Genomic DNA, 24,030 nt, shown 5'->3' on the forward strand with positions numbered 1-24,030 from the left:
TTATGTACAGGCCGTGCGGTCTAGCAGAGAGATCTAGATTCTATTTCTGGCCCTGCCACTGACCTGCTGTGTGACCTTGGTCAAGCCATTTCACCTCTCTGTGCCTCTGTTTACACTCCCACCTTCTGACTGTCTTGTCTAGGTAAACACTGTAAGATCTTCAGGGCAGAATCTCTCTCTTATAACATGTCTGACCAGTGCAAGCTCCATGGGGCTGTAGCTCAGTACTAAGCTTTACAATATTACTATCAGATCACAATACACAGTCAGTGTTGCAAGCCCCTCTTCTCTCTCTGACCAAGAGCTAGGAGAGAGCGATTACAAAGGGCTAGATTGTGACATTGCACTCCATATGTTTTATGAAAATATACTTATAAATGTGAATACGATGTAACTGGAATGCTTTTTTGCAAAAGGTCTCTCGTAAGGTATCATTGCAAAGCTTATAATCTACTGAGTGTAGTCATCCTATTTGTAAGCTCATGCTCTAATAAATTGGTTAGTCTCTAAGGTGCCACAAGTACTCCATTTCTTTTTGTATTATTTCTATGTCTGGAGTTAGGAGAATAAGGTATCAGAGTAACAGCCGTGTTAGTCTGTATTCGCAAAAAGAAAAGGAGTACTTGTGGCACCTTAGAGACTAACACATTTATTTGAGCATGAGCTACAGCTCACTTCATCCGATGAAGTGAGCTGTAGCTCACGAAAGCTCATGCTCAAATAAATTGGTTAGTCTCTAAGGTGCCACAAGTACTCCTTTTCTTTTTGAGAATAAGGTATAAACTTCTATTACTGATGTAAACATATTAAGTGGAAGCCATTAAGGGTGCTTCAGAATCAATGAGCTGTAAATGGCTCTGTTTACTTGCAAACCTTCCTGTGTATGTGTGGGCCAGCCCAGGAAGAATGGAGGCTGGGGTCTCACAGGACGTGACCCTGTCACATGATACTGGAATCCATCTTAAATCTGGTACTTTTCCATTTAGAAGGAGAGGTGGGGACCCAGAAAGACAAAAGATTCCTGCCTTGTGCCAAAGCTATAAAAGGGGGTGGAGCAGGACAAAGAGTCAGCCAGTCATGAGAAAGCCCCTGCTTACCACCTGAGATGTCTGCTGGAACTAACAAGGACTGTACCAGGGAAAAGGATTGGGCCCAGACTAGGAAGGAGTTCAGTCTGTGAAAGAAGTTTACTGAAACATCTCTGAGGGTGAGATATTACCTGTAATCAGTTTCTTAATGTATTAGGCTTAGACTTGTGTATTTTTGCTTTATTTTGCCTGGTGACTTACTTTGTTCTGTCTGTTATTACTTGAAACCACTTAAATCCTACTTTTTCATACATAATAAAATCATTTGTGTTGTTTATTAATAAACCCAGAGTAAGTGATTAATACCTGGGGGAGCAAACAGCTGCGCATATCTCTCTATCAATGTTATAGAGGGCAGACAATTTATGAGTTTACCCTATATAAGCTTTATACAGAGTAAAACTGATTTTATTTAGGGTTTGGATCTCATTGGGAACTCAGTGTGTGGGTGCTGGAGAGGTAACCTGTTGAGCTGTTTTTGGTTAAAGTCTGTAGCTTTGGGGGCGTGGCCCAGAGCCTGAGTCTGTGTTGCAGCAGGCTAGTGTGTCTGCCTTAACAAGGCAGGGTTCTGGAGTTCCAAGCTGGCAGAGAAAACGGGCTCAGAGGTGATTTCAGCACATCAGGTGACAGTCTCAAGGGGGTCTCTGTGACCTAATCCGTCACAGTGTTGCACACCCCTCTTCCCTCTCTGACCAAGAGCTAGGAAAGAGAGATTACAAAGGGCTAGATACCATTTGTTGATAGGGCCCATTTCCATAGACTCTGTATTCACACACAATGGAGGACATAAAAATAGATGTCTGTGATTCTTGTATTTTGTAATTTGGTCTCTGCCTTCCCCAGTTCCAAAGGATAACCCAAGGCTCATGGGCGGCGAGTATCATAGCCTAGGGGAGGCTAAGCCTCCCCTAACCCAGGCTGTGGCCCTGCCCACACTGCACCCCAAGGCCCCACCCTCCCTCCTCCTCCTCCTCTCCCCTGAAGCTGGCGGGGGCGTCAGGCTGGCACCCAGGAGCTGGGGCAGCCTGGGATGGCTGGGGCGGGTGGCCTGGGGTGGCTGGGGTGGGCAGGTATGGGCTCCTCTGGCTGCAGGGGAGGGGCTTCAGCAGAAGGGGGCAGGGCTGGGGGCTAGTCTCCCCAAGGGGGGGCTTTACCCACCCCCCATGCCAAGGCTGGACATTACCATGAGCTACTGAGGGCTGGTCATTTTCTGTCTGGCTATTTAAAAACGTTCTCTTGCAGAAAACAGTACACCGCATATGCTAGCATGCTTTATCTTCTTTTTTAGCTTGCAGAACTTTTAGGTCCCAAATGTTGTTTCCCTCCCACAACACCCAAATAGAGCAAAGAACCAGCAGTTACTAATTAAACAATTTCACGGAGCAATACCTATAACTCAGAACAGCAAATCAGAGATGTGTTTATAGGATCCTTTCATGGCCACATAGGTGATAGTACGTTGAATCAGGTTGGGTCTTCATTCTAAATGGTTGAAATAGTGTGAAATTAAACAACCTGGAGAGTGGTATATTGCACATGATACCACTACTTTACCTTTTAGTTCAAGGGTCTGAATGCACTTTGCAGGCATTATTGAATTAAGCCTCCCAAAACCTTGGGTGGTAGGTATTTTTACAGATGGGGAGAGCCAGCCCCCATCAGAAGTGACAGTGGGGCTGAACCCTATAAAAGGAACTTTTTTCCCAATTGTTTGTGTTATATGGGTGTTGACAAGAAAACGCTCAGAATAAAAGTCACTTGCCTTCCCAATTAATCAGGTTTAATTTCCTTGGTACTGGTGATATCAAGATGCTACCAGTTCTTCAGCCTGCCATAGAGAAAGGAGCTTTAAATTGTTCCTGTAAATTAATTTTCATGGATTTTGAAAAGCATTTTCATGCATTTCAGATCCACAAATATACATGTCCAGTGAACTCCTTGAAATATATATGCTGCAGAACTTTGAAAGCGAGACTTTGAAAAAAGTCAAAGAAGAAGGATACCTCAATTTCCCACCTATGAATATTCACTAGTCAGCCATCCAGACATCGTATCAGAGGGCCCAGTCCAACCCCAACTAGAAAGTAATGACTGATGACTAATGTAACTCATGCTGTGACCATATGTTGACCACTGATTGCTTCCTGATAGCAGAGTGAGATTAGAGGTTTAAAAGAAGAAGTCAGTGGAGGACTGAGTGATCAGTTCACAATCAGGTTTCAGAGTAACAGCCGTGTTAGTCTGTATTCGCAAAAAGGAAAGGAGTACTTGTGGCACCTTAGAGACTAACCAATTTATTTGAGCATAAGCTTTCGTGAGCTACAGCTCACTTCATCGGATGCATACCGTAGAAAGTGTAGAAGATCTTTTTATATACACACAAAGCATGAAAAAATACCTCCTCCCACCCCACTCTCCTGCTGCTAATAGCTTATCTAAAGTGATCACTCTCCATACAATGTGTATGATAATCAAGTTGGGCCATTTCCAGCACAAATCCTGGAAGCATGGAAGGTTTCCTTGTGGGGGTCAGTGTGTGTATGTTTGCGGGGGGGGGGGCACAGAGGAAACAGTCCATTTTTGCTTAAATATAGACTCAGCTATCAGTGATTTTTTGACGAAACGTAGTCCTGAAAGGATAACCTATCTGAGGAAGCATTATCTAGGCATCTGGAGACAACCTGGGCATCCTTAGGTTTATCATCTCCTATCAGGGTTGAGGGAGAAGAGGAAAAAGAAGAGACTTGCAGAAGTCTTAATAAAAGTCCTGACACGGTGATGAAGCTTGGAATGGTGCAGCCGGTTATCCACAGATGATGATGACACTGGCAAGGAGTGGAATATCCCAGGTTAGCATTGGGAGTGCAGAGCAGCACAGCAGTTCCCATCAAACTAGGAAGTATACCAGTGGGCACGGAAAAGCAAGGTGCACGGAAAAGCAAGAAATGCATATGATGCAGAAGCCTCTGCTGTAACTCAGCAGGACAGGAATTGTACCCTCTTTCCTGTATGGAAAGTGCCCACCATTGCAGGCACTATCATAAACTATACAAAGAGACAGTTCAACTTAATTGCACAGCCCTCTCAATCTGGCACTAATGAGAAAGTTACTTGGACCTTGATGCTGGAAGGTGCTCAGTGCCCCAGTATCCAAAGATGAGAATAGGAGCTGTGAGGATGCTCAGAGCCTTGCAGGACTGAGCTCATAATATGTATAGTTCAGTCCTTTGGGGGGCCATATTTCTTCTAACACTGTATCTGTTTTGTATTTGATAAAAGACAGCCTTACTAGAGTCCTCCAAGCTCTTGCTGAATGTGAAGCGAGAAGAGACTGAAAAGCCAAGGGTGGTTTATATTCAGTAGTTAGCTAAACTGCTAAAAGCAACTGCTGGAAAGAAACTGATAAATCTATTTCAAAATAATCTTTTCTACGTAATGTATAATTAATCTGTGGAACTCACAGCCGCAGGATATTACTGTGGTGAATTGCTTAGTAACTTTCAAAAAAGGAGTAGACAGCTATACATAAGAATAGCATCTACAATTACATGAGTGACGGAAAGATGGCAAGGCCTATCAGTTTTCATGGTTTGCTGCATTAGCTGATCACATGATGGGGTCAGTAATAATATCCATCCATGGTACAGTATTGCGCATTATGGAGGGTGGTGGGGAAATTATATCTTCCTCTGAAGCTTCCAGCCTGCACTGTGTCAGAGATAGGAGAGTGGACCTATTGGTGTCTTCCAGTGTGATAAATGTTATGTTTTCAAGAGAAATCGGTGAAAAATTGATATAGGCAAGAGAGCTTCGGTGTTCAGTGTGAAACTGCAGCTGTGGATATCAGTATGTGAAACAAGCCTTCATTTTAGTGCCAACCATGAAAGCGAAAATCACGGCAGTTCTGATTGGCTCCAGCTCATTCTGAGCAGAAGATAGTCGTGGTAGCATCTATGTCCCATCAGCAGAGGACAGTCTGCCACTCAGAGGGAACATGCTCTCTGTTTCCCACTTACCCCACAAAATGCTTATTGCAAACTAGATCTCACCTCTGTCTTTTCTTTCTTGTCTGATTTCCAAGGAGGGTTAGGAAGGCACCAGCTGCCTGGGTCTGGGGTGTGTCTACACTTTAAGTAGGATGCAAGCAAAGCAGCACAACTTGAAAACAGCCCTGCAATGAATCGTTTGGATGTTAACACTGCAGATTATGTGGGTTGAAACATTACTCTCTAAATACCATACAGAAGAATAGATTCTTAGCTGGTGTAAATCGGCATAACTCTGTCGTCTTCAGTGGAGCTACACCTATTTACACCAGTTGAGGATCCAGCCCAGAATCTGCATCATGTGGCTACATTTTATTTCAGTTAGACTTTAAATATCAGTGGCAAAAACAAGCTATTTGGCAAACAGAGAAGAATGTATTCCAGCTATTTCACAGCTCCCTTTTGAAAAGATTGGCTCCACACATGTATTTAAATGGTAAGTATGTAAAAAGAAAACCTGCTGCATGAGCATTTTCCTTTTCCTCCCTCTGGAGTAGCCTGTTTTGCTTTACATCAAAAGTCAAACCACATGACTGAAATGGGACAGCGTCCTGGTCTGATAGCCCAGAAGAGGCTGTGATGCACAGCTCAGCCCATATCAGCCTTGTCAAATGGTGTCAGTAACATTTTTTTTTAAAATCCATCCTTTTCCTCTGGCCTAATTTCCCTTCTTAAGCGTTTCTAGTTGCTTTAATTGTTGAGCCATTGGATCACATCAAGGGGAGCACTTTGTAGCTTCTGGCATTTGTAATATTATTCCTTTAGGCAGATACACAGCTTGGACAGAGGAGTATGAGAAGCAATGGATTTATAGTCCCAGGTCCTTGGCCATGGTAAAGGAATACACTGGACAGCTTGTGCCAGTGGGTGGTGTTTGAAGCCAATCTTGGGTTGGCTATGTGCCAGGCTAGTGCCCCAAAGCCATCCAAGAGGCCATTATTGTAGCTGGAGTACAAGGCAGCCCTGGCTGTGCTCCCTATGCCAGCTGCAGGGATGGGGCTGGAAGAGGACACAGCGCAGGGGAGAACCTGCGACCAAGCTTGTCATGTGTGCGCTCAGGTGATTTCAGTCTACGTTGCTTTGGCTAGGAGCGAGCTGGCAAAGAAAGGAACAATAGCTGCAAGCCCCAGTACTGGCAGGAAAATGGGGTCGATTTAAGACTAAAACAGGCTATTAAAAGACTAAAACAAAAACAACACAACTTGTATGTTTACGGCAATGAGCAGGAAAATGTATTATGCATTATAATCCTAGATACTGATAAAAACAAAAATACTAATGAAACTAAATGTACACTTGCCCTGCTCAATCCTGGAAGAGCAGCAGCGGCTCCTGGCACGTGGGGCTGGCTCCAGCTCCCTGCTCCAGGGATTGCAACCCAGTGCAGAGGGTCAAAGAGTCACTCATGTTTGGCCTGTCCACCCCTCCATTGTGAAAAGGGCCATTGGGCCAAATTTCAATGAATGGTGCTGCGACCCAGTGTGTGGGGCTGCAGTGCCACTCCACTTTGGCTCTCAAGGGGGCACTGTGATCTGGCCCGCCAGGTCACAATGCCACTTGGCTTGGGAGCCTTCTCAAATGGGTGGGGGGTGAGGGTGGGCAGGACAAACTACCCTGTCAATGGTATGCGCTGTACGTAATGTGCATACAGATGCAGGCAATCTGTCTATGCCAATGTGGATTTGAAAACATTTCACCTTGACTTTGAAGGGCCAAATTTTGGCTCCTCCTATGTGTGTGTCATCCTACTGGAATCTGTGGGACTGCTTACATATGGGAGGTGAGCATGATTTGAAACACAGTGGCTTCTACTTCTCAGATTGCCATATGGTAGCCCTGTCATTTTCTATACTTCAATTATTTGTATTACAGCAGCACCTCAGAGGCCCACTTGGGGCTCTGGGCCCCATTGAGCCAGGTATTGTACAGATACAACTATCCCTGCACTGAAGAGCTCACCATGTAAATAGCCAAGGCTAGCAAAGGATGGTAGAGGAAATACCAATCAGGTGACATGCCCAAGGTCATGCAGTAAGTCAGTGGCTGAGCTGGGAATAGAACCTGTCTCATGACTCACAGTTTAGTGATCTAGCCATAAACCCCACTGCCTTGCCTCACTTCCACCTGCTACCCACTGAGTCAGTGTTGAAACTTGAGAAGTCGCTACAGTGACACACTGGAGACTTGCAGGCCTGTCACCACAACTCTGTCTCCTCTGACTGGACTGGAAAGCAAACACCAGCTTTCTTCAAGTCTCTATCCCCAGCACCTGCTTTCTTCAGAAGAGACCGTTGACAACACCTTTGCACCGAAGAAGGCAACTGGAGGCAAAGATTTTCCTTTCAGACTCACAGACCCAGCTGCAAGATCTTGGAAACAAAACAGGTTTCTTATGCATTTCCCCGGTGCTAAGGCACAGTAAAATGTGCTCTCCTCAGGGTGGTCTTGCGCTCAACTAGGGTGTGGGATTTCCTTCCCAAGCATACATGGCTGTGATTCAGATGCTGAGCAATTTGTGACACTCTTCCCCTGGGAAGGAAGAATTCTGTTTGTATGCAAAGGGAAGTTTCTCCTTGTCTGGATTTTCCTTTTGCCAACCTATCTCCCAAACCAGAAAGCAGCGTGAATCTCACTGCACCCCTATGCTGGGGTCAACCCCTGGGCGTTGCTCATGGTAGCATCCTCCAATGACAAAATGTCTTAGGATTGTTCTGCCATGGTGACCAAAAGATAAAACTGTATCTATGGATCTTGTGCTCAGACCCATTGCAGGAAACCAGCCCCCACTGGAAAGGAGGAAAACAAAGGTGAGCACCAGCCAAACCACTGAATCACGATGTCTCGCAGGGAGCTGACTTAAGACCAATAGTTTTAATAGCACGGCTGCTTAAAGGGGACGGGAATTCTGCCTTGGGCCTGAGTTTTCAGAGGTATTGAGCACATGCAGTAGTTGTGGTGGCTGACAGCACCCCTGAAAATCAGGTCCCTAATGAGAGGGTGCCTTTGGATGCTGAAGTGGACCTTCTGTGTATCTAAGTCCCATGCTGAGTTGTCTGCTCTTTTAACACCTTCCAGTCTTTCCATAGCTGCTGGGAATTGTTTCAGCCGTCTGGTCCTGGCTCATACCACACCAGTGACACACGCAGAGAAATCAAACCAGGCATCTCCCCACTGCCCCGGGGCACTGGGTCAGCAGCAGTCACAGTCCCTATTCCAATGCAGCTAGTGCTCTTAATGGGGAATTCCTCCGTGGTCTGAAAGGCCATTCACTGAGGGCATCGTGATTCAGAGGAGCTTCCTGTAAAACTATGAGGAGTGCAGCTACAATAGGGAACCTGGGATACAGGACTCCTGGATCTGTCCCTAGACTTATTGGGACCTTAGGTTGGTCATATGGTACCTTCTTTGCCCTTCCATTTTCTCAGGTGTAAATTGGGGCTAATACCTACGCAATGGAGCTGTGAGACCAGTGTCTGTCTGTAAAGTGCTTTGATAGCTTTGGATGAAAGACTATATAGAAGTACAAAGCATTATGCTTGATTATAAGTATTACTTATTATTTGTGCCTTGAGCCCTCCACCAGAGGAGGGCTCCATTGTGCCAGGTGCTGCATAGACATACAATAAAAGACAGTCCCTGCCCCAAAGATCTTACTATCTCATCTGTCCTCACAACACCGCTGTGAGGTAGGACAGTGCTAATATATCCTCATTGGAGAGATGCGGAACTGAAGCCCGGGTAGATTGTGGCTTGCCCAACGTCACACAAGAAATCTGTGGCAGGGCAGGGACTTGAACTTAGTCCTAGGCTGGCACCCCTAAACACAGGAATATGTGTCATTAATCATACAAGTGAATTCATTAGTATTCTTTGCAGCACATGGGCTCCCCCTATTAAAACATAACAAGCTAGCAGCCAGAGCCACGTAGACATACTAATAAATGGCAAGTATTTTATAAATGAACTGGGGCCTTTGTTTCTTTTCTAACGAAGTTATTGGGTTAGATTGCTCCAGTCTGGGCTTATTTTCATCTTTTTACTTGAAAATGAGATCCATTCCTTCCCCAACATTCTGTTAAACGGCATTGTTTTAGACAGCGCCATTGTCTATGGAATGGAATAAACACTGCTAAATATTTAACAGCACGTAAATATTTTAGAGAGACCCAGCCCAAGAAAGGTTAGGGATGGAGTTTAAACTCTGTGAGGCATAAAGAAGACAAAGGCTTGGGCAGCAGGAAGCTAAGGAAGAGTGCTGGAAAAGAAAGAGTCTATTGCAGGGGGGATTAGTTAAGAATTAGTCTTAATTCTTAGCAGGATGGTAGCCCCTAGATCCCCAGTGTGCTAGGTGCTGTACGAGCACAGTGACACTCAGTGCCTGTCCCGAACAGCCTTCTGTCTGTCTAGACAAGACAGACAAAGGCTGGGAGGGGACAAAGCAGGTCAGTGGCAGGAGCAGAACCCAAGCATTTTGACTCCCTGCCTAGTACCCTGGGCACTAGACAATGTCGCCTCTCAAGGAGCCTCCCCCTCCTTGATCTTTGTGTGGTGGAGGGCCTCGGAGCATGGATTGCCCCCTTTCTGTATAGAAAGGAGACTGTCACCTGCAGGGCACTGTCCCTCTTTCCCCCCCAGCCCCAGCACAATGTGTTCCGTGGGCCTGGGGGCTTCCCAGGGAGGAGAGGTGGGCTGGGCCAGGCCAAGGTGAGTGTCAATCTCCCTCTTGTCCCTGTGGAGTTTACAAGGAACGGCTAATATGCCCTGGATCTATAGTGTCTTTTCTATGCAGCCCCCTCTGCAACAGGGGTTCCTCTTTAGTGGGAATCCCAGGGTAGGTGTGGCCAGGTGGAGTCCCTGCTAGGGTGGCACTAATGGAACCGCTAGGGACCAGAGCTGCCATAGCGACTCTATGAGGGTGGTGCTGGCCTCCCACTGACCCCTGGGATCTCTGCAGACTCCAGAAAATTGGAGGGCCTGGGGGTGATGGTCTGTACCGTGACAGAGCGCACAATCCACATCCCTGCCTTGTGGAACTTGTGAGGGAATCTCCACGAGAGATGTTTGCAAAAACTTCCTCCCCTGGCTCCCCTCCCATGCATTTTACCACAGGGAGGGGTGATCCAACGCCATCATTTCCTATGACCAAATAAGGCTTTTTAGTTATTATTGGCCTGAGTCTGCTTGCACTTACACATGCACAAGTCAGGCTAACTCCACCGACGTCCAGAGCGTGATGCCAGTGGGAGTGAGACGAGAACTAGGCCCACTGGTTTAAATGGCCACACAGTGCACAGCTTTATATACCGAACGCTGCGTATTCTAACTGCGCCTGCACCATGGATGTGCCTGCCACTTTGAAATGCAGACAAAGATGGTCCTCCTTGCCCCAAAGCGTTTACAGAAACACTATTCTCCTCTGTTGTTTGGGGAAGTATTAGAAACCAGTTACTTCCCAGCCAGAAGAGGCTAAAGCTTTCAGTGAAAAAAGAGGAAGGAAGGATGCTTCCATGCAGTCACGCCAGACTTATCCAGGCTGAAGAAGAGATGCTTGGACAACTTCCCCACATTTGTTGGCTACTCTAGACAAAAATGTGATGCATTAACTAGGATTAGAAGCATATGTAGGGTGGTTTGTGCTCACATGCACAGGGTTGGACTGATTTTCACATGTGGGGGTCAAGAAGGAAATGCCCCCACTCCCCTGGGGTTTCACCTTTCTCTGGAGGATTGAATTGGGATCAGGGGTTGGGTGTATCCCACACCAGCAATTTCCAGTATCAACAAGGGGCCGTGGGAATTGCTGGAGCTCTGGTCCTTCCCATGTTTTCTCCATTGTTCTCTGTCCATAGTTTTCAGTGGTTTGGATTTCAGTGGCAGTTTCTCCAAAGCCCCACTAATGGTACACCCAGAGCAGTGTAAGGAATGCATCTCCCCGGTTGTGGGCCTAAGTCTATGCTCTGTTACCCTACTTCAGTTCCACTGAACTGAACAGTATATAGCCCAGTATAAAACTGGGTGCAACAAGGTGGAGAATCAGGCCTATCTGTCTGTGATGTACCCAGTAGCTGCTAGCGTCACATTACCATCTTGTGCTCTATCGACAGATTGAGATAATTCTGTATAAAGGATTCAGACATGAAATACAAGGGAAAGACAAGCCAGCCTGACAGAAGCTTTTAGGTCTTACATTCAGGGCCACCGTCAGGCATACGTGACTGTGTAGGGCACCGAAAATTTGGGGCACCACCAGGACTATAGGTGCCGACTTCTCATCTTGCTGAGGGGTGCTCGACCCCCCCCCACCCCGCTCCAGGCCCTGCCCTCACTCCTCCCCTGCCCCCAAGCCTCTTCCCGCCCCTGCTCCACCCCCGCCCCACCTCTTTCCCGCTTCCTCCCTGAAGCATGCCCTCTCCCCGCTCCTCTCCCTCCCTCCCGGAGTTTGAATGCTGCAAATCAGCTGTTTGCGGCATTCTGGAAGCACTGGGAGGGAGGAGGAGGAGTTGGTAAGCATAGGGCCGCCAGTGTGCGAGAGGCACAGGGGGAGGGGGCAGAGGGAGGGAGCTTGGTGACGGTGGGTGCTCTGCACTCACTAAATTTTCCCTGTGGGTGCTCCAGCCCTGGAGCCCCACACACGGAGTCCGTGCCTCTGACCGGGACAGCAGGGGGGGTTGGCTCCCGCACACCCAGCATGTGCTGCAGTCTACTTACTAGGCAGAAGGCAGGGGTCGTATTTACCGAGCTGAATGCACAGGCATAGGGGCACCAGTATACGAGCACCAGTATTCATAGAGCAGAACATGCCAGCATAGGGGCACCAGTTTAATAATACTGTGTAGGGCCCCATAAATCCTAAATCCATAATGCTCACATTGCTGAGAAAAATCTCCTCTTTTAGGTTTCTGAGTGCCCTTCACAGGATGGGAATTTTGCTTGTGGTCATGTACAGATACTATCACAATTGAAGTGAAAGCAGGAAAAGGGAAATGTTAACATCTTGTTCAGGACATGGGATTTCACAAGCTGTGTTCTGAGATCATTTGATTCAGCTGTTTTTGTAGTCCAGTCATCTCCACCACTAAGAAAACCCTATTTTTAAAACTCAAGAGATTAAAATAACAAAACAAAGAAACTCTCCATCTCCTTCCTGTTCGTTACTTTCAAAACTTAGTCTCTTTATCTTAGAAGCCTATTTACATAATGTAACAGATTTCAGTGGCTCCCCTTCGATGGGTTGCTTTGACTAATCAAAGCGCAGCCCGCTGGGATTTTTAATTGCTGGAATTTTCTTTGAACTGTGCTGCAATGGAGTTTTTACTTTGGGCAGTGGAGCGCTTTCTTATTTCTTCAGTAAAAATGTTTCAGATCGAATCATTTGGTCAGGAGATAGCTGGCATGTACTCACCATTAGTAGGTACACAGATGAATAAATATGGGCAGAAATTCACTTCACATTAGACAAAAAGAAAAAGAAGGGGGTTGGAGCTGTGATTCACAGCTGCCAATGTGAATGTGAACTAGAGGGCGCCATGTTCTGCTCACCAAATTGCCTGTGATGCCACAATCCCAATGGCTTATTTTGTAACTGTCTGGAAAACAAATGTTCTTTAAATGGGGAGTGGGGGGGGGGGGGCTGAGAGATTCATCTTGGATAAAAAAAATCTTTAAAGCACCTAAGTGACATAGGCTCTAGACTACCAGAATCTGGGACTGGATGACAGGGGATGGATCATTCCATAATTACTCTGTTCTGTTCATTCCCTCTGAAGCATCTGGCACTGGCCACTGTTGGAAGATAGGACTAAATGGACCAGTGGTCTGAGCTGGTATGGCTGTTCTTATGTTATTATGTAAGCTCCTAAGAGAAAAGCATTTCTCTCTTGCAAAAACAGGGTTGTATCAAATAGAATCTTACAATAACCCAGCATGCAGGAGATTAGAAAGGTTGTGTGCATATGGATGTCATAGATGTAATTAAAATCATGAGTTAGTTAGTAAAGTCTCACTGGGAAAATCTGTAGGAGAAAGTTCTGCAGGAAGGAAGGAAAATGCACCAGGTTCCCTTTGCAGCGTTCTCTCCAAATCATTCCGTCAGGGATTTGCCCCATGCACAAGGAACAGGCGGGCCACACACAGATCCTGAAGTATAAGGAGAGACCTGGGCCTCCCACTGGCACTGGGCCTCCCTGCCCCCTGGCAGCTGGGCTCCATTGGACCCACACTACCAGGGGCATCTTCCATCAGTGGCTGCCTCTGGAACTCACCATGAATAGGGCTTCCATAGCCCAGGGGAAAGTCAGGGAGATCAGAATAAAGCTGCATTAACGTTTATGTGCTTTCCCTGTGGATTTAGGAGTGGACAATATATGCACCCCAACCCATCACCCCCTAGCCCTGTAAAGGCCTTGCTCAGGATCCAGGGAATTCAGGAGGGGAGGTGCTGTGGAGGCAGCTGATCCTCCCACCTTTCTGGCTGTAGTATGATGAGTGGAACTGGAAAAAGAGGGTCGAGTTTCAGGAGGAGACCCGGTTTGGTGGGTCACCAGAAGCTGTGGAATGCAAGCTCAGGCCAGGTTGCTACTAAACAAACAGAGGCCTCTTACTCTACAGGCAATACTGCCTTCTAGGAATGCTCAATAAAGATCTCTTTCCTGCAACTCTGCCTGTTTGCTGTATCCCTTATGGCTAAAGAAAGACTGGGAGAGCTTCATGGAAATCTTGGTAGGGTTAGCTGGCTCCATGCTTTGATAAATTTCTTTTCAAGTGTCACATCCTAGATCATTTAACATTTCAATGGACTTTTCACCATCTGTGCAGTTTGTTTACATTTGTTTGTTTACATTTACAACTTCGCACTCTGCTGGAGATTTAAACTAGACTGGTGGGTTGGACTTTGGTTTCTCATCAGCTTCACTTCCTGGTTCTCCTGCCCTTAGCAGGCTGCTGTTACATGGGGATCACCTATGATAGAGGGGAATGATTTAATGAAAAAGCAAACACACTCTTGTCAGCTGGAAGCTTGCCAATTTTTGCATTGTTTTGTTAATGGTGCTGCACAGATTATATTTTTGTTCTTGACGTTGGTTGTACAGTTTGTCCTTTGGTGTCATTGCTTTGCCTTTTTAATGTAAAGGAGGTGATGGGGAACTGTGATATAGACAGATCCCCTTCACAGCTGTTGACTTTCTTGTCTGGGCACCTCAGGGTGTGGTCAATGGGCATATTTCTCATTGCAGCTGCCCCATCCTTTTGCATACAGAATTGCAATCAGCTGGGGATGAATTAGAAGTAGGCTTTGCCTCAGAAGTTCTGCTTCTGACAGTATTACATATACTATGCAGAGTTAGGCAAATGCCACACAATGTTTTGCTGAGTATTAACTTGAAATGAAAACTGAATTCAATTGAGTTCAACGGAACCACCCTATGCACGTGACTTAAGGCAAGCAGGTATATGGCTTTTAATGTCTAATATTTGATGTCTTTTCCATTTGTTTTTAACTGAGGACTTTGTTCTGAGACTCACGCTCAATTGCATACTGTTGTGATTTTTGCATAGGGTCTGTTTTCATGTAGTAATGCCTGTTTTGGAATAAAAAGGAAACCTGATTTCACTTAAATTAAAAAGAATCACAAATATCTCTATTAATTTTAGATTTTATAAAACAAGCCCATCCCTTCCCCTTCCCCTGCTTATAAACAAAGCTGAAATTTGGATCCTAAGCAAAGTGGACAATGTTCCTTTAAATATGCAAAAGGCAACTCAAACACTGTGACTCAGACTACATACACATTTCAGAGTACATATAACATTACAAACAATTCAAGGTGTGATTTCAGAGCTATTATGGTGTTATCAGAACCACTTCATATAGGTGGGTGCATAGCTTTATACCTCAGCTGCATTATACCTGCATCTATTATACACACATATATAAAGAAAATTAAACTTGGCTAGTGTTAAGAGCCTGACCCTGCAATTTACAAAGTGTGGCCAGAGCCCTGCTGAGGTCAGTGGGACTTGCCATGGTTATGGGGATCTGTCCCAGTGGAGGATGTTGAAAAATGCATGGTTGTGACAAAATCACAACCACCTGAAAATCTGCACCTAAGGAGGAAGCTTCACGTTAAACTCAAGTGACTGGTGAAGAAAGGACCCAGTCGACAATAGCACGCATCAAAAAAAGCCACCCTAGCCCTAATCCTCCAGGCAAACTCAGCTGGGCTTTGCCCTGAGTAGAAGACTACAGGATCCAGCTCCACAAGTGAAAGAATGAGTATCAGCCTTTACCTGGCATTTCCTCTCTCTGTTAGTCGTATTTTAAGCAGATATAATTTCTCTGATATTGAAGAGCAAGTGTTTCCTATCAGGTTTATGAGGGCCATTTCTTTACCTGAGAGAGGAAGACGGTCTCTTGAATACACATTTAGTTAGTTGTTTGGAACACGTTATTTACAGGAAGCAGCACTGTTCTGCTCTCTGTTGAGGACAGAGTCAAAGGAGCCATAGAAACTAAGAGCCAAATCCTGCTTGCCTAGCTCACATGATCACTCCCACTGACTTAGTGGGGCAGCTTCCATGAGTAAGGTGACCAGGATGTGGCCTTAAAAACCCAGTTCTGTAACCCTTGCTCACAAAAGCAGTCCTTACTTGCTATGAGAGTTCTCAGCCCTTACTCATGCCAGTAATCCTAATGGGGTAAGTATGGGCCGATGGTTAAGTAAGGGTTGCAGAACTGGGTCCAAATTTATAATGTATTCATAGATTTTTAAGGCCAGAAAAGACCTATCTGACCATGTGGTCTAACCTCCCACATGACACAGACCAAAGAGCCTCCCCCAATAACTTTTGCACCAAGCCCATAACTTCTGATTGAGTGACAGCATATATTTTAGAAAGTTACCCAGTCTTGATTTAAAGACTCTAAGTGAAGGAAAATCCATCACATCCCTAGATAAGTTGTTCCAATGGTTAATTCCCCTCACTTTAAAATGTGAGCATTATTTCTAGCCTGAATTTGTCAAACTTCAGTTTCCAACCATTGGATCTCATTCTACCATTTTCTGCTAAAGAGCCCTTTATTAGCAGCAATCTCTTCCCTGTGTGGGTATTCATTGATATAATGAATCTCTTAACTTTCTCTTGGATGAACAAGTTTATTTAGTCTCTTGCTAGAAGGAACATTTTCTACACCTCATATCATTCTTGTAGCTCTTTTCTGAACCCTTCCCAATTTTTCAACATCCTTTTTGAAGTCTGGACACCAGCTGTGGACACAGTATTCCAGTAATGGTTTCAATAATCCCAGGTACATAAGGTATACTACCTCTCTACTATTATTTGATAGTCCCACCGCTTACACATCCAAGGATCACATGTGCTCTCTTAGCTACAGCATTGCACTGGGAGCCCATGTCCAATTGGTTATCCACCATGATCCCTCAGTGCTTTTCAGAGATGCTGTTTTCCAGGATACAGTCCCCCATCTTATAAATATGACTTACATTCTTCATTCCTAGGTGTTTGACCTTGCATTTTGCTGTGCTAAAACATATGTTGTTCAAATGAGCCCACTTTACCATAACTGACCTGGTCCCATCACTAATGACACAAAAATTGGCGGAGTAGTAATCTGCAAATTGTACCAGCAATTATTTTATATTTTCTTCCAGGTTATTGATAAAGATGTGGAATAGCAATCGGCCAAGAACAAATTCTTGTGGGACCCTGGTAGTAACATCCCTGCTGGATGACACTTTCCCATTTACAGTTGCTTTTTGTGATCAATCAGTTCAACAAATTTTAATCCATTTAATATGGGATGTATTGATATTTTTTTAAATGTTAGTTTTTTTCATCAGAATGTCATGCAGGACTAAATGCCATACAGAAGTCCAAGTACATTATGTCACCACAGTTACCTTTATTAACAAAACCTATCTCATCCAAATACCAAAACAAGTTTGACAAGACCTATTTTCCATAAAACCATGTTGATTAGCGTTGGTTATGCTATCATCTTTTAATTCCTTGCTGACTGCATCCGATGTTATCCTATCTATTACTTTGCTCAGGACTGATGTTAGACTATAGTTTCCAGGGTCATCCTGTCTACCCTTTTAAAATATTGGTGCAACGTTTTCTTTTTTTCAGTCCTCTAGAACTTCCCCAGTGATGCAAGATTTGTTAAAAATCAGCTATAATAGTTCTGAGCGCTCCTCAGCAAATTCTAAAAGAATATTTTTGGGTGCAAGTTATCCACTCCTCCTGATTTAAAAATGTTTAACCTTAATAACTGCTGTTTAGCATCCTTCCTAATTACGGATGGAATAGAAAGTACTTCTTTATCATTGTAAGATATGAATATATCCTCAAGATTCTTTCTGAATACAGAACAGAAATATTGACTATTTCTGCCTTTTCTGGACCAGGATTGATAAATTTACCATCTTGATCTAGTTTCTGAGTTACGCCATTACTAGAATTTCATGTGTTCCTGATATATTTAAATAACTTCTTCTTGTTCTTTAATCATACTGGCCACAGATTTATTCACTGATGCTTTTAGCTTTCCTTATCAATCACCTGCATTTACTAACTGCCAATTTGTATTCATTACTATCAGCATCCACTTTTTCTATTTGTTATATAAATTTATTTATTTATTGTTGTTTTCATCTTTCGTTTATGACTGCAGCATTGTGAGGGTATTCATTTTTCACTTAATAAAACATTCTTAAACAATTTCCAATTATTCACATTTTTATGTTTAAATATTTCCTCCCACCAATTTTGCTCATAATTGTTTTCAGCTTTGGGGAATTGGCCATTTAAAAGTACCAAGTATATTATTGGTGAGGACTATATTCTGTTTGCACGTAGTAAAGGAAATTAAATTGTGATCACTTGCATCTATGGAACAATCAGTTTTTAGTTTGGTTATCAATTCATCTTTCCTCATCAGAATGAGGACTAATACTGAACAACTAAGTTAGTTGCATTATTTTGTGTATTAGAAAGTTATTGATAACTTTTAGAAACTCCAAGTATGTTTTACCAGCATTAGCATGAGACCCCTAGCATATATCCATCAGACTGAAATCCTCCATGATATTGCACTTTTTCTTTCCACACATTATTGATAGATGATTAAGGAGCTGCTCTTTCTGTTCCTTGGTCTGATTCGATGGTGTATAGCAGACCCGCCCCCTCTCCTCAGTAGCCTGTCTTGTGATTTATCAGTTACTGTATTGATCCATAAGCATTTCAGGTGCTGTCCTTCTGAACTGTCAGTAATTCTAAAGAAGGTAACACACATTTTTGACGTACCATGCCATTCTCTCCCCTTCTGTCCATTCTTTGTTCTAAATTGTGAGTTTCCAGTGATTTTAACATTTCAGTCATCTGAATCATTCCACCAGGTTTCACTAATACAAATCAGATCAAATTCCTTTCAGAAATTAGTGTTTCTAATTCCTTCGGTTTGTCACCCAGGCTTCTAGCACTTAGTATTTTAGTTGGCTCTCTGTTTAGTACTCTGATCTCTCACACACAAGAGCTGGGGCTGACACCTTGGTCCAGTCTTACATTTTCCAGACAGATAGGAAATGAAAATGCCACAGAGACAGTACACTCAGTGCCTATGAGAGAAAATCCCCCAGAGAATAAGTGGCACGATGCACTGCAAAAGGCATTCTAGCCACATGTGAGGCCATGTTTGGTGTGTGTCTCTGGGTGTGGTGAATCAGGGGAAATTAAAATGGGAAAATCCAAGAGCATGAAAAGATGCACCAAGAACCTGCTAGAAAAATAGTACTTAATGGTTCTCATTATGGTCTGTTGTGTAGGTACGAACTGAGCATTGGTTTCCACCCTTTCTCTGTATGGTAAAGTGGTATCAAACAGTTCTCAAAATACCTTTCTGCCCCATACAGTGGCTTTGCTTTGAATTTCTTTACACATTATGTTAAATGTCGTTGTTTGAAATAAGACCCAATCCAGTTTTGTGGGTAGGTGGATCATTTCAAAGGGAATGTTGCTCATTTTCTAATGTAAATCTGATGGTGGCAGGAATGGGGGTATGAGTGTGCAGATCTCTCCAGACCCATATTTAAGAACTTCGGGGCAAATTAGAGTCTAGGAGAAGATTTTTGGACAATAGAGTTGTAGATAGAGCCCTGTGTAAATAAAGGAAGATCTAGTGGATTCTTACTCATCTCTAGCTGTATATATGCACACAACTTATACTGAATTAAAATAGGTTGTGAATAGTACCCACATCTATTAACCTGACTTCACTCATGTTTATCCCTTCGGGGGGGACAAGGTGGGTGAGGTGATATCTTGTATTGCATCAACTTCTACTGGTGAGAGAGACAAGCTTCAGTGCTTTCACAGAGCTCTTCTTCAGGTCCTTTGGGGAATGTTATGGGCCCTTTCTCTAGAGCAGTAGCAGAAACTTGTTCAGTTTCATTAATCTTTCAATGAGATGTTTAGCTACAATGGTGTGTAATCAGCCCTTAAAAACGCCAGGGCTTGCTAGCTAACATGACCTTGTCCCCTCACACCCCTGCCCGCACCAGCCTGAGTGTGCTTCAATATATCACATATCAGGCTCTTACTAGCAGGAAGGAGATTTCAGCACCTGCCTGCGGACAGCGCCCAACCCTCAGCATTGATCTCTCACCTGCACCTGGCACATGCTCTCCTAGTGACACCAAACAATAGCCTCTGACAGCTCTTCTGACACCAGCCAGCAAGCAGCAAACCCACTCCTAGATCCGCAGCAGGGAAGCCCCCTTTCTTCCTGCTGCCAGCTGATCCCACACAGCCAGGGAAACCCACTCCCACCCTAGTGCCACCAGCTCCGAGACAGGCAGGGCCCCTCTCCCTTCCTGCTGCCACCTGATCCCAGCCAGTCATATAACCCACCCAACCTCCATGGACATCAAAGCTCTAACAGCCGCCTCTCCTCCAGAGGCCCCTGTCCAGTCCAGCAAACACTCATCTGCCTTTGAACACCCTCCCCCCGCCCGTCCACCCCACTCACCCCAAATCCTGCGCAGCCATGAAATCTTCATCCGACTGACACCGAGCCCCTAAAGAATCAACCAATGCCACATCTCCTGCCTACTCCCACCCCCAGGAAGATCCCCCCCACGCACACACACATGCCAGATTGATCCCCCTGCCCATCCCACTAACAAAAGTTCCCTGTCCCCAAAGCCCCTGCAGCTCCCACCCTCAGCCTAAGCAGGCAGAGCCTGGCTGCCCCTGGCACCGATGGCCCCCTGACTGAGTAGATGCCTAACAACTAGCCATTGCACCTCCAGCCTGCCCTGGGCTCTCTCTCACCAGTGACCCCTGCCATGGTCCTAGCCCTGCCAAGCCAGCCACGCAGGGCAGCCCTGCTCGCTAAGTGCCCAAGTAGGGTGACCAGGTGTCTGGATATTAGGGGCATTGTCTTATATAGGCAACTATCCTCCCTGAAGATAAGTGTCCCCATTTTTCACCCTTGCTATCAGGCCACCCTAGCCCCAAGCCCAGAGCTGGTGCAATCCAGCTTCCCTTCGCCCCGGGCATGTGGCCTCCCCGCAGAACAGGCCGGCTCCGACGCAGCCAGCATCCTCCCTGATGGCCCGGCGCCAGCAAATTCAATCGCACTGAAAAATCCAGGGGTGCGGAGCGGGCGGGGGGACGGACTCACCGAACATCTGGATGTGCCCCTTGGTGATGGGGTTGAAGCTGCCGCAGGACAGCAGGATAACGTGGGTCTTGGTGGTTTCGGTCATGGTGCTGCTTTTCTGCCAGCTCGCTCCAGCCTCTTTTTGTGTCTCGGTGTGTCTGCAGAGGGAGGAGGGAGGCGAGGCGCAGCCGGCGCTGTGGGCTCCAAGGAGCTGAGCCAGACGCAAGCAGCATCTCTCCCCTCCTCCTTTAACGCTTTCAGCGCCACAGTGGGGCTGCTGGAGACACACACCAGAGAGAGGCTGCTGGACACACACACACACACACCCGAGAGGGGCTGCTGGAGACAAACACACCAGAGAGGGGCTGCTGGAGACAGACAGACAGACACCCACCCCCTAGAGAGGGGCTGCTGGTGCCTGGAGATATAGTCACTCACACCCAAAATTAGCTGTGGCACCAGGATCTTTCTGGAGCCAGCCAAATTAAAATGCCTGAATAGAGAACAAGTCCAGCCACTCCTACTACCCCCAAACTCTGGCACACCCCAGTGCATCAGCACCACAGAACTCAGGACCCAGCACGTGACTCCTGCCAGAGCCGTACAATTTTTGCCCTTACCACCCAAAGAGCATGGTATGAGTACAAAACAAGCATAGTTGTTCCTGCTGCACTAAAATATCCCAAACCATGATGTAGCCCAGCATATGAATGCCACAAACAAACAACCCAACAAACTACATATCTGGCAGCTGGATCTTCAAAATGTTTGGCCTCAAACCCCAGTATGTACAATCTAAATGGAAAATGGGGTCTAGCCCCTCCTACTTTGCTAGGAAAATACAGACCTTGATGCAGCCTGGCCCAGAGCCCTGGAAAAATGCACATCTATTAAGATCCAATGGTTGGAAGCTGAAGCTAGTCAAATTCAGACTGGCAATAAAGCATTAATGTTTAACAGTGAGAGTACTTAACCATGGGAACAATTTACCAAGGGTCGTGGTGGATTTTCCATCAGTGGCAATTCAAGATCATGATTAGATTGTTTTTGGAAAGATATGCTCTAGTTTAAAAGGAGTTATTCTGGGTAGGGTCTGAGGCCTATGTTACGGGGGGCGGGGGGGCAGACTAGTCACTTGATGATCAGAATGGCCCGTTATGGCTTTGGAATCTGAGTCAATGGATCCTGCCAATTTTTACTCCAAACTCTACTGAGGGGAATGTAGTAGCTCCCAGAGCACCAACCCCCCGACTCCTGTTGCACACTAGCACAGTAGCACCACAATAATATTTATTATTTGTATTACAGCAGCACCTAGGGGCTCAACTAAAGCCAGGGCTTCATTGTACTAGGCTCTGTACACATAGTAATAGACAATCTACACACGCTCACACCCCGCTACCACCCCCAGAGAAGGGCTGCTGGAGTCTGGATTTCCCCCCTTATATACACACACCTGGGAGGGGCTACGGAAGACAGGCTTCCCCTCCCGCAACACCACACAGCTAGCAGGAGTTGTTGGAGACGGATCCCCACACATACACACCAAGAAGGGGCTAATGGACACTGAATTTCATACGCACACACACACATACCTAGGAGGGGCTGCTGGAGTCTGGGTTACACACAGCATAAAGGTGGTTCTAGAGACTGGATCTTCTCTCCCTCCCACCCACCCCCCACCCCTTCCCCCTTCCCCCTTCCCCTCCCCCTCCCCGGGACTGGATTATATGTATACACTCACACCAAGATAGGCTACAGCAGGCTGGATTCAAACACTCACAAATGCTCTCCCCCACCCCTCCAGCTCAAGGGTATCTCTATCCCTTGAATTCCTCCTACCACCAGGGAGATTCTATCCGCTGCAAGCAGCTTCCTTCCCAGCACAGAGTAATTCTGCATGCAGCTTTCTCTTTCTTGCCCTTCCTCTAACAAAAACACAGATTTCTTTCTGTCCTTTTCCTTAAGAGATTGCAAAGTACCAAACATTTATTGTTTATACTGCAGGCTCTTTGTCTCTGTTAGTTCCACAATACTGTACCCATCTTTCTCTCCCTTTTGTGCCTCTGTTTTTCATCTCTGCTAACAACAAAGGTCTGTATGGCCCCAGTTTATGTATTCCTCTTTACGGTTCTCACTATCAATCTGCACAATCCCCTGCTTGCTAGTATGGATGCATCTTTTTATTTCCAGGATTGGACTTGAAAAGTTTTGTTTTGCGAAAGGCCACAGATCCAAGTTCTGATAGCAGTCGATGAAATCCTTAAGCCTATCGGAAAGTTCTTCCAGCTACAGAGAATTCAAGCCCATTTGAGCAGGAAAATCTTATTTATTACTTGCATTATGGGAGCACCTAGGGGCCCCATTGTACTAGGCAATGCACAAACACATAACAAGAGACAGTCCATCCATCCCAAAAGCTATGGGACCCAATAAAACACACACCTGGAGTTTCTTTCAACCCACTGTACACAGAGGCTGTCCCTTGTCCCTCTGACTAGATTGCCATTGTCCATGGGAAAGCTTCCAAGATGTTGAAAGAATGTTTTCTTTCCTAGTCTCTTTTTTTTTTTTTTTTTTTTTTTTTTTGTGGTGTTCAGCTGTCTAGAATTCCAGAGGAATTGCAGCATCATTGAAGCCCTAGATGAGCTGCTAGGAGGATTGTGTGTTGATGGCATTCCTTTTCTCTCTTGACAAGCTTGTTCAAACCTCCTCGTGGTTGATACCTCACAAGCCCCCTTCTGAATAGCCCTTGAAAGCTGAAGGCTCTAGGAAAGTCTGACAGGGACCATTTCTATCCATATGTCTCATCTGTCAAAATTAAACAAACAGCACTCTCTGCGTAAAGCATAGAAAACAGGAAGCAGTTTATATGCAGCAGTGAGGGCTCTTTTAAGAAAAAGACATTGACAACTAAAATGGAAGAAGCACTAGAAAATACTCCCAGGCAGAAAGAAGTTGTGTTAAGGTTTTCAATATCTCTCAGCCACTTCAGGGAAAAATCCTTAAGGATGAGCTAGGATGAAAATAATGTGTCACAGTCAGGAATAAGAGGTAGCCTTGATGTAGGAATCACTGGGTGAGGTTCTATGGCCTGCATCATGCAGGAGGTCAGACGTGGGTGTTCATAATGATCCCCATATGGCCCTAAAACCTATAAAGTTCTCACAGAGGGCTTAAGTGGTACAAATGTTTTGTGCTGGCTCTCTGCCTG

General features: G+C 45.4%; 1 protein-coding gene across 1 annotated transcript in view; it reads right to left on the reverse strand.

The window, feature by feature from the left end:
- NMNAT2 (nicotinamide nucleotide adenylyltransferase 2) overlaps nt 1-20,922 on the reverse strand; it is a 73,744-nt gene extending 52,822 nt beyond the window's left edge. Inside the window, exon 1 of the mRNA XM_077824957.1 lies at nt 20,838-20,922. Coding sequence (XP_077681083.1) covers nt 20,838-20,922 — 85 coding nt within the window. The remainder of the gene's footprint in view (nt 1-20,837) is intronic.
- Nucleotides 20,923-24,030: the final 3,108 nt, after the last annotated feature.

This window comes from Eretmochelys imbricata, chromosome 8 (genome assembly GCF_965152235.1).
Source record: "Eretmochelys imbricata isolate rEreImb1 chromosome 8, rEreImb1.hap1, whole genome shotgun sequence".
In the NCBI taxonomy this organism is placed as follows: domain Eukaryota; kingdom Metazoa; phylum Chordata; order Testudines; family Cheloniidae; genus Eretmochelys; species Eretmochelys imbricata.